Source organism: Lycium ferocissimum, chromosome 9 (genome assembly GCF_029784015.1).
Source record: "Lycium ferocissimum isolate CSIRO_LF1 chromosome 9, AGI_CSIRO_Lferr_CH_V1, whole genome shotgun sequence".
NCBI lineage: Eukaryota > Viridiplantae > Streptophyta > Magnoliopsida > Solanales > Solanaceae > Lycium > Lycium ferocissimum.
In genome coordinates, this window is record NC_081350.1 from 13,991,018 (window position 1) to 14,002,503 (window position 11,486).

The 11,486-nt window shown below is 40.9% G+C and overlaps 1 protein-coding gene and 1 pseudogene across 1 annotated transcript; both read right to left on the minus strand.

The window, feature by feature from the left end:
- Positions 1-2,642: 2,642 nt before the first annotated feature.
- On the minus strand, positions 2,643-4,987 carry LOC132031593 (uncharacterized; annotated as a pseudogene).
- An 836-nt stretch (positions 4,988-5,823) lies between these two features.
- On the minus strand, positions 5,824-6,246 carry LOC132031594 (uncharacterized). The gene has a single exon (XM_059421567.1). It carries the CDS (start codon positions 6,244-6,246, stop codon positions 5,824-5,826), a length of 423 nt encoding a protein of 140 aa, XP_059277550.1.
- Positions 6,247-11,486: the final 5,240 nt, after the last annotated feature.

The window sequence follows — 11,486 nt, forward strand, 5'->3', positions numbered from 1 at the left end:
AATTAATTTAGGAACCCTAGGCATATTCTTTAGCAATTTTCGAATCAATAACAACAATAAAACCAAGAAAGGGCCGAAATTCATGCACATACCGATTATGAAAGAGAACTTTGAAGAAAACTTGACTAAAAAAAAAAAAACGAGAAAAATTTTTAGTAACCCTAAGGCAGAGGGTTGTGGTTTTCAGTGGTGATGAGAGTGAAGGGTTGGGGATTTTAATGGGTGGTGATTTTGGAGGAATTTATGGGGAGTTATGGAGGAGTTATGGGGAGTTTGGAGGAGGTTGAGGGAGAGGAATACGGATGGTGTGTGGGGGTTTTTAAAAAAACTCTCGCCCGTTATCTCTTTTTAAAATCGCGACTGTTTGCCCTTTTTTTTTTTTTTTTTGAATTTTTTTTTTGGGCGAGTCGTCGACATGTCGACGACTCGTCATTGCGTATTTACGACAAAAAAATTAAAAAAAAAGAGCTGACCTATTGACGAGCACTTCGACGGCGTCGTCGAACGTGTCGACGGTCCGTCGACATGCTCGTCGACTTACTTACCTGCAGATTAGCAGTTGCTAATTCTCAGAAGTTCAGCTCTGCATACCGTCATTGTACATTGACGGTCCGTCGACATGTCGACGGCCCGTCTTTGTGCTCTGGTGTAACTTTGCTGGTTTTTCGAGTTTCAGTTCCTATGCACTCAACACCCGTTAAAAAAAAAAAAAAAAAAAAAAAACTAAAACCTACAAAAACAAAATTACAGAATTTTAAACTTGGGTTGCCTCCCAAGAAGCGCTTGATTTAACGTCGCAGCACGACGGTGTTATCAATTTACTCTTGGTCGGGACTCGCCGAGTCAGCATTCGTTCCAAGGTGCTTCAACCGATATCGGTCAACAATTCTATCTCCCGCAATCATACCATGGTAGTGCTTCACCCTCTGCCCGTTCACCTTAAATGTCCGAGTTCCATCTTCGGACTTCAATTCAATAGCTCCATGGGGTGAGACACTTACCACTTCAAAGGGACCTGACCACCGTGATTTCAATTTGCCCGGTAGTAGCTTCAATCTAGAATTAAATAGCAGGACAAGATCACCCTTGTAGAATTCCCGCTTCAGGATTTTCTTGTCATGATACTGCTTCATCCTCTCTTTGTATAACGCTGCACTTTCATAGGCCTGATAGCGGAACTCATCCATCTCATTGAGTTGAAACAACCTGAGTTTGGTCGCTTCTTCCCAATTCATGTTCAATTTCTTCAAGGCCCACATGGCCTTATGTTCAAGTTCAACGGTAGGTGACATGCTTTACCAAAAACTAGCTTGAAAGGCGAAGTCCCAATCGGAGTCTTGAAGGCAGTCCGGTAAGCCCATAGAGCATCATCGAGCTTGCGGGCCCAATCAGTTCTGTTTGCATTCACCGTTTTTGCTAAAATACTCTTTATCTCCCGATTAGAGACTTCAACTTGCCCGCTTGTCTGAGGATGATACGGGGTTGCCACCCTATGCTTGACTCCATACTTCTCCATCAATCCCGCAAAGGCTTTATTGCAAAAGTGAGAACCACCATCACTGATTATTGCCCTTGGGGTACCAAAACGAGTAAATATGTTCTTTTTCAAGAATCCCATGACACTCTTGGCTTCATTATTAGGTAAAGCCACCGCTTCTACCCATTTGGAGACATAATCAACAACCACCAAGATGTATTTCATGCCACAAGAGCTTACAAAGGGACCCATAAAATCAATTCCCCAAACATCGAACACTTCAACTTCCATTACAAAGTTCATAGGCATCTCTTGCCTCCTACCAATATTCCCCTGCCTTTGGCACTGATCACAAGAACGCACCATCAAATTAGCATCATGAAAGAGAGTAGGCCAATAATAACCACATTCGAGAACCTTTGCAGCAGTCCTCGTACCACTATGATGTCCCCCAACCGGAGAGTCGTGGCAAGCCTTCAAAATCTCCAATACCTCACTCTCTGGGACACAACGCCGAATAATGTTATCAGCGCAAGTTCTGAATAAGTATGGTTCATCCCAATAGTACTGACGAACATCCCGCAAAAACTTCTTTTTTTGATACGATTTTATCTCGTCGGGAATGATACCAAGATACCAAGTAGTTAGCAAAATCGGCAAACCAAGGTGCCACTGCATAGACACTGCCAAAACTTGCTCATCCGGAAACGCATCTTCAATATCAAGTTCTTCGCCGGTTGGCCCTAGTTTCCTCAAGCCTAGAGAGATGGTCAGCAACCTGATTTTCGGATCCCTTTCGATCTTTTACCTCGAAATCAAACTCTTGTAACAAAAGGACCCAACGAATCAGTCGCGGCTTAGCTTCCTTCTTTGCCATCAAATACCTCAACGCAACATGGTCAGTGTACACCACAACCTTGGACCCCAACAAATAGGACCGAAACTTCTCAAAAGCATATACTATTGCAAGCAGCTCTTGCTCAGTCCGTGTAGTTCATCTGCGCCGCATTAAGTGTCCTACTAGCATAGTAGATCGGGTGCATAATTTTATTGTGCCTCTGGCCAAGCACAACACCTATCGCAAAACCACTAGCATCACACATCAACTCAAAAGGCAAGGACCAATCAGGAGTAACAATAACAGGAGCAGTAGTGAGGCGCTCCTTTAATTCATCAAACGCCTTTCGGCACTTGTCATCAAACACAAACTTAGCCTTTTTTCAAGAAGCTTGCACATCGGGTTAGCAATCTTGGAGAAATCTTTGATGAAGCGCCTGTAGAACCCAGCATGTCCTAAGAAACTTCGGACACCTTTGACTGAGATGGGTGGAGGAAGTTTTGCAATCACATCTATCTTCGCTTGATCGACCTCAATTCCCTTTTAGAGATTTTGTGACCGAGGACGATCCCTTCCTTCACCATAAAGTGGCACTTCTCCCAATTTAGCACGAGATTTGTCTCCTCACATCTTTTCAGCACTTGACCCAGATGGTCAAGACAATCATCAAACGAATCACCAACAACAGAGAAATCATCCATAAATACCTCCAAGAAGTCCTCTACCATGTCAGAAAAGATCGACATCATGCACCTCTGAAAAGTGGTTGGTGCATTACATAACCCAAAGGGCATTCGGCTGAACGCAAACGTCCCATAAGGACAAGTAAAAGTCATCTTCTCTTGATCTTCTAAGGCAATGTTGATCTGATTATAGCCCGAGTATCCATCTAGGAAGCAATAGTAAGACCTCCCAGCCAGCCTATCCAGCATCTGATCAATGAAAGGCATGGGAAAATGGTCTTTACAAGTGGCAGTATTCAACTTCCTATAGTCCATGCAAACACGCCATCCAGTAACTGTACGAGTGGGAATCAACTCATTCTTTGCATTAGGCACCACAGTGATACCTCCTTTCTTTGGTACACATTGAACAGGACTTACCCACTTGCTGTCTGCAATCGGATACACTACCCCAGCATCTAACCACTTTATGATCTCCTTTTTCACGACCTCTTGCATGTTCTGGTTCAATCTCCGCTGATGCTCAACACTCGGCTTGCTGTCCTCCTCTAGCTGAATTTTATGCTCACAAATACCAGAAGGAATACCCCGAATGTCTGCTATGGTCCAACCAATAGCACGTCTGTACTCGCGCAAAATCTCCACTAAACGCTCAATTTGTTCCTCAGTCAATAATGCTGAAATGATCACTGGCAATGTCTTGTTCGGACCAAGGAACTCATACCTCAAGTGTGATGGGAGCTGCTTAAGCTCAAGCTTTGGTGGCTCAACAATAGAAGGCTTAGCTGGTGGAGTAGTTCTATTTGCAAGATCAAGATCAAGCTTTCTTGGGTGGTAAGTGTAGGAACCTAGACCCTCAAGCGCATTTATAGTTTCCACGTAGCCCTCCATATCACAAGCATCAAAGTTTATCAGAACCGCAGCGAGAGCTTCTCCCAAACTTTCTTCTTCCATTTTATGTTCGACAGCATCATCAATCCCATCAAACGAATCAATAACCGAGATACTCTCATAAGCGCTTGGCAACTTCATCCCCTTGCTTGCTTGGAAAGTCACTTCTTCATCATTCACTCGGAACTTAATTTCATTCTTTTCAGAGTCCATAAGCGCTCTTCCCGTAGCAAGGAACGGTCTTCCCAAGATGATGGGAATATCTCTATCCACCGCACAATCCGTAATCACGAAATCAAGCAGCAACATGAACTTACCCACTTGCACCAACACATCATCTATAACCCCAATTGGCTTCTTGATAGATCTGTCCGCCATCTGTAATCGCATAGAAGTCGGTCTAGGAGTCCCCAATCCAGATTGTTTGAAAATAGCAAGGGGCATCAAGTTGATACTCGCCCCATTATCACACAAAGCACGGGCGAATGCATGAAGCCCAATATTGCACGGAATGGTAAACGCCCCTGGATCTCCCTTCTTCTGAACTGTGGTGGAAGCAATAATTGAACTCACACGATGAGTTAAATTCACTGTCTCATGTTGAACAGACCTTTTCTTCGTAAGCAGGTCTTTCACAAACTTAGCAAATCCGAGCATCTCTTTGACAACATCTAAGAATGGAAAATTCACTGTTAACTGCTTCAACTGATCATAGAACTTCTGACACTTAGCATCATCATTCTTCTTTGCCAACCTCTGAGGAAAGGGAGGCTTTGCTTTGTACATCTGAGTCAAAGGGCGAAGAGCCCCTTTTATCGTGTGTTTCCCTGTATCAGCAGCAACTTCTGGAATATCAGCAACTTTTTCTTCACCACGGACTTCCTCATCAATAATAGGCACATCAGAATGCACCTCTTCTTCCTCAATAATCGGATCTAGATCAACCACCTTCTTGTCAGCACCTTGAAGTATTTTACCACTCCTCGTGCTAATAGCAAAAGTACGTTCCACTCCCCCACCATTCTTCGGGTTTGGAATAGTATCACTAGGAAGCCCTCCTTTTCTAGCAGGATGCTGTTCTCTAGAAAGATCACGCATCTACTGTTCAAGATTCTGAATAGCCGCTGAATGAGAGACCACCATCTCTGATAGCCCAGATAATGTCTTTTCAGTGTTTGTCTGACTTGCCAACACTTTTTCAAGCATTGACTCCAACCTCGAACTACCTTGATCATTAGACTGCCCTTTTGGTGGAATGTAAGGGTTGGAACTTCTGTTCCCAAAATTACCGTTGTTGTTGTTGTATCTCCCTTGGTTCGGTCCACCATAGTTGTTATTGTAGTTCCCTTGGTTGTTGTTGTAGTTCCCTTGATTGTATGACCCCTGCCCTTGTTGGGGTCTCCAGTATCTCTGAATTGGCCCAGGAATATCCCCTTTCGCTATGTAATCTGCATACTGAACATTCTCAATTGGCGGAGGGGGGCCCTCTTGATATGGACCCTCTGGGACTTGGTACATTCCAGGCGGCATGCCTGAGATATCTTCACAAACGTTCACCTTCTTCGCTTCTCTCTCATCAAGCCTCTTTGTCAGTAAAGAGAGACTAGTGGCCAATTGTGCCAACGTCTGCTGCGTTTCCTGGCTATCTTTCACAATATTTTGAATCAACGGTGTTCCAAGTGATAGCCCATCAGAATTACTTGAATGCCATGCTTGGCTATGTGTAGTCAATCGATCAAGTATATCAGTAATAGTAGCATAGGACTTATTCATGAAACACCCGCTGGCAGCATTATTGGCTATCGCTTGGGTCATAGGATCCAACCCTCTATAGAACTTCTCCTTCAAAATCGATGTGGAAAACTATGTTTTGGACTCCTATCCAAATATTCTTAGTACCTCTCCCAAGCTTCAAAAATTAGCACCCCATGACGTCATTTGAACTCGTAAATCTGATCACAAATCTTAGCTCTTTTACTCGGGGGATACCACTTCCTGAGAAACACTTTGACCATCTCTTCCCATGTAGCAATAGAGTTTCGGGGCAGCTTTGTGAACCATTTTCTCGCTTCTCCGGCTAACGAATATTTGAAGAGTTTCAGCCGAACCGCTTCTTGAGTCACACCCCGCTGGATATGCTGAGAGCACACATCCAGAAAGTTTGTTATGTGTTGGTGAGGGTCATCATCGACTGCATTCCGAAAGTATCCCTCTTGTTTGAGCATATGATAGAGGGAATTATCAAACTTGATAGTAGTAGCAATCACCCTCGGATGAATGATTGCAGATGCAAAGTCTTCATCCGCTTCTGGTTCATCAGCAAAAACATTCTCGATCGAAAGTTCGTTGTTAGCCATGGCAAACAAGGTGTGTTGGAATATGACAAAGACTTTAAGAAGAGTAAACACTATTTAGTAATTTCAAAACCGTATTCCCCAGCAACGGCGCCAAAATTTGATACGCTCAAATTACACCTATTAATGGTATAACGCGGACGTTGTCAAATATAGTAACCCAACGAGGTTGGGGTCGAATCCCACAGAGAATATGGTGTGAAAAGTTTACTAAACAAGTATTATACTAATCTTGCGGTCCTGGTGTATTCCAAAAAAGGGTTTTATAGTTGTTTTGGTTTGTGGACTAATTTAAAGTGACTGAAAATTTAAAGTTGTAAATATATGGGTAAAAAGAACCAAGGTTGTGTCCCCGTCAGATAAAGTGTATGATCATGGGTATCGATCTTGATATACTTCTAATGGATCGTTTGTATGGATGCACTTAACCTCTATGTGAATCGAACTATTTCCCAATAAGAAAAGATTATTTCTTTCTATGCTTTTTCCAAAGATAAGAAAGTATGCATGAAGAACGGTTAATTATGCCAAGTAAATTCCTCTTATTCCTAAGTGAATTTATTAAACAAGGTTTAAAGCCTTGAGTTCTTGTTATTTGTTCTTACCTAACCCTAGCTATTTTCCCAAATAAACTAAAGTTTATGGCGTTAGCTAATGTTTGCAACCACTAACTATATGATGAAAACGAAGAACAAATAAACCCTAACAATCCATTATGCGTATATCTTTCACGATCCCCAATCACAACACACCCATCCTTGGGTTCACAACCTTAGTAAAGGTGTTTAGCTACTCATGGCAACAAGAAAACAATAAAAGATTGAAGATTGCATAATTGAATTTTTGTATTGAACTTACGAATAAAACTTGAAAGTAATGAATGTAATTGTCTGGAAATCTTCAAAAGCAATAACAACTCAAAAGTAATTACTACAAGTCTAAAACTCCAGATGTCTGAAAAATAAAACCTAAACAGGTATTTATACAAGTCAAACTCGGAATAATCAATCCCAGTCCTGTTCCAGCTCGGCTTGCACTTCGACGGGTCGTCTTTGCACTTCGACGGTCGTCGACACATGCTCGACGACCATAATGACGATCTGAGTATTCTTTTTCACTCTGCAGGAACTCCACCGTCGAAGCACTTCGACGGACCGTCGATCATGTCGACGGTGCAAGTCGACGATCTGATGATTTGTCACTTTGCAGGAACTTATCGACGAGGCAACTCGACGGACCGTCGAGCATGTTGACGGTCCGTCCTTATGCTTATCAGAACAGATTGCTTATTTTTCTCATTTTTTGCTTTCCGAGCATTCTAACTTCAAAATACCTACACAACACATAAAACACATCAAACTAACACAAAAGAAGTTTACCGGTGGGACGTAATGAAGAAAGACATTTGAGATTGAGTATATTTGTAGCCCAATGTCCGTTCATTACTCCCGTCATTCATCCAGGGATAACGAAGATTGAGCATGACGTAACGAAGAAAGCCGGTGGATTATTGCAAGCTATTGAGATTCTGACGTGGAAATGGGAAGTAATTAATATGGATTTCATTACAGGCTTGCCCCGTTCTCAGCGTAAGTTTGATTCCATATGGGTAATTATTGATAGACTTACAAAATCAGCCCATTTTCTACCTGTCGTCAGACTACTTACTCAGTCGAGGATTATGCGAAGCTATACATTAAGGAGATAGTAAGACTTCATGGTGTTTCGGTATCTATCATCTCCGAAAGGGGTGCACATTTTACAACTAACTTCTGGAATCTTTCCAGAAGGGTCTGGGAACTTCGGTGAGTCTTAGAACAACATTTCATACCCTTGAGGATATGTTATGGGCATGTGTGATAGACTTTGGAGGTAGTTGGGATGATCACTTGCCGCTTTGAGTTCGCGTACAATAATAGTTATCATTTTAGTATCCAGATGGCCCCGTATGAAGCTTTATATGGGTGAAAGTGTAGGTTACCTATTGGATGGTTCGAAGTGGGGGAGACTAAGTTAGTAGGGCCATATCTGATTGAACAAGCAGTGGAAAAGATCAAGCTTATTCAGGATCGATTGTTGGTAGCTCAGAGTCGTCAGAAGTATTATGTAGACAGCGACGAGACTTAGAGTTCCAAGTTTATGACTGGGTATTCTTGAAGGTGTCGCCTATGAAAGGCGTTATGAGATTTGGTAAGAAGGGTAAACTTAGTCCTCGATACATGGACCTTACAGGATTATACGTAGAGTGGGCCAGGTGGCCTATGAATTAGACTTACCATCAGACTTAGAGTCAGCCCATCCAGTCTTCCATGTACTGATGTTTCGTAAGTGTATTGGAGACCCTTCCAGAATCGTACATGTTGATGATTTTCAGGTCACCGAGCAACTATCATATAAAGAGGTTCCCATTGCCATTCTAGATAGACAGGTTCGGAGATTAAGGACTAAAGATGTAGCTTCAGTTAAAGTTCTTTGGAGGAACAAGAATATGGAGGAGATGACTTGGGAAGCTGAGGAAGATATGAAGTTTAGATATCCTCATTTGTTTTCGGCTTCAGAGCAGATGCAGACTACAGCACAATCGTCTTCAGGTATGTATTATTTATCAGCTACTCTTATTGGTCGTATGGGCCCATTTTTGTTATTGTTTGTTGTGGCCCTGTGTGGCATTGTATGGTTTGGGTTGCTGTGTGGCAGGTTGGTAGTGGTATAGTTATAGGGGAGACTTTGCCAAATTTTTTATACAATTCCTGGAAGTTAACATTCGAGGACGAATGTTATACCTTGTGGTTCTATACATTTAGAATCGTCGTATGTAAGTTATCTTAGTTTTGGACACCGGGATTTGTCTTCGAAGGTATATGAGATTGGATAGGCTTAACTTATGCTTACAAGTGTTTAAGTTCATGTTTGGTAAGTTACGGTGCTGAATGGAGAATAAGTGAATCGAAGCGGAAAGGTTCAACAAAAGTTGTTTCTGGAAAATATAGGATGTGGGCCGTATAATTGGAATATGGTCTGTATTTTGAGATATGGACCGTACTTAAGGATTCTAAAAATTTATAGAGAAGCAAAAATTTGAGGTGGAATTATACGGCCAACTATACGGACCGTATAATGTTATACGGCCAGAAAGTTGGCCGTATAATGTTATACGGCTAGTATTTTCCAATGTCGGTGGAATTTTTCTGATTTTAAGTATGACGACCCCTCTTCATTTTAATCATTTTAAACATAACCCCAAGTTCAAGAAAGCTCTAGAGACCTCTCCAAACATATTCAAACACTTCTCCATTGATGTGGGACTCAACAAATGTATTCAAACACTTCTCCAAACATATTCAAACACTTCCTCATTCTACTATTGATGTGGGACTCAACAAATACAACTTTCACCAAATACTAGACTAATTTTTAGCTACCTCTACACTACATCTTTTGTGCTAGTGTGACATGCTTGTGCACACAAGTATTAACCAACAGAAGGTGCAACTTTTATTCTTAGCTTCAGTAGGATTAGAAAGTTGCTAACAAATCAGATGCGAATATAATAGAAGATAACATGGCACAAGATACATTTAAGGTTTTTTTGCACAAAAAAATCCTTAAGAAAGAAATTCAATAACCTTAATCATAAAATTATTTATCTAGACTAACTCTTCATCTATTTTTAGACGTCTCACTTAATTAGTACTTCACTAATCAGAACTATAAAGGCAGATACAAAAAACAAAAAAAAAACAAAAAAAGCTCGTCAAAACGACTAATAGTTGCGACGGGAGGGAATGTTATATTTAAGATGTACTTGGCCATTTTATGAGACGGAAAAGGACCAAATATATCCCTGTACTATTGGAAAAGGCCCAAATATACCCCTCGTTATACTTTGGGTTCAAATATATCCTTGCTGTTATACTATTGGTTCAAATATACCCTTCCGTTAAAGTTGTCCAAGGTAAACATCTAATCCTACGTGGCACTGTCATTTGATGAGATGGATGCCACGTAGCATGTCACCTCAGCATCCCTAACTCATTTTACCCGTGTCCTCTATTTATTCTTCCGCCACTAAATTTTCCTTTCCCTTCCACCACCATTGCCACCATTACCGCCACCACGAACATCTCTATATCTAAATAGACCCTGATCACGCATGTGCAAACCCCCATTAGAGTGCAGACATACATCAAGAATTATAAGCCATCAAAGCAGCAAAGTCAATTGATATGCAGTGTGGAATACTTAACAATTGTTCAACCTTACCATGTGGACCACTTAACAAATTTTTCTGTTAATTTGTTTTCATTAGTAAATTAGATTATATGATAACAAAGTATCGTCCATTTTATTCAACAGACTTCCTTTTATATCTTTAATCCCAAAATAAATGGAATAATAGTATCGCTCTCTGTATAACTGATTCCTTTTTCTTTTTCTTTTTTCTTTCTGTATTTATATGAGATTTTTCTCTTGGAAATGAGAAAGATCATAGCTGGCAGCCAAGAAAAACAAAATAAGGTTAGGCTTAGATTGGAAATTTATCATAAGAAGCAACCTTTGTGCTTTTATGCGTATAATTCCATTTCCCTTGATTCTTTGAACAAAAGGCTCGACTTTTCTGATTTAAAGACTCCTAGGAAGCACAATGTAAATCAGTATGTGTAAATCAACGTAAATCTCTATTTCACCAAATCTGCAAATTAGTGATGGGGATGGTGGTGGAGAGGAAGAAAATTTTAGTAGTGAAAGAATAAATAGAGAGGAGGGTAAAATGGGTTAAAGTTGAGGCAAGATGTCACATAGCATCCATCTCATCAAATGTCAGTGCCACGTAGGATTAGATGTCCACCTTGAACAACTTTAGCGGAGGAGGGGTATATTTGGACCCAAAGTATAATGAGAGTTATATTTAGCCTTTTTCCGATAGTATCAGGGAATATTTGGCCCTTTTTCCGTTTATGAAATGAACTAATGATTTACAACATATGTTAAATTACTAGCTGGACTTGGTCAAAAGGAGACAGCTGGCCAATTATTCGCGCTTGATCGTCCTACGCACAAATTTTAATTCTTGAAAGAGACGTTGACTTGAATGACTATTTGTATTGTTGAAATATGAGTTAACCGACTTCATTACCAAATGAAAAATAACACTAGGAAGCATCAATATGCTCCAAGCAAGCTCTATCTCTTTTTTGCTTAATATGCAAATCTTCTTCCTCGTTTTCTTTTTCCTAATTAGC

Coding starts and splice junctions, on each gene's coding strand:
- LOC132031594 (XM_059421567.1), bottom strand. CDS start 6,246: ATGGCTAACAACGAACTTTCGATCGAGAATGTTTTTGCTGATGAACCA.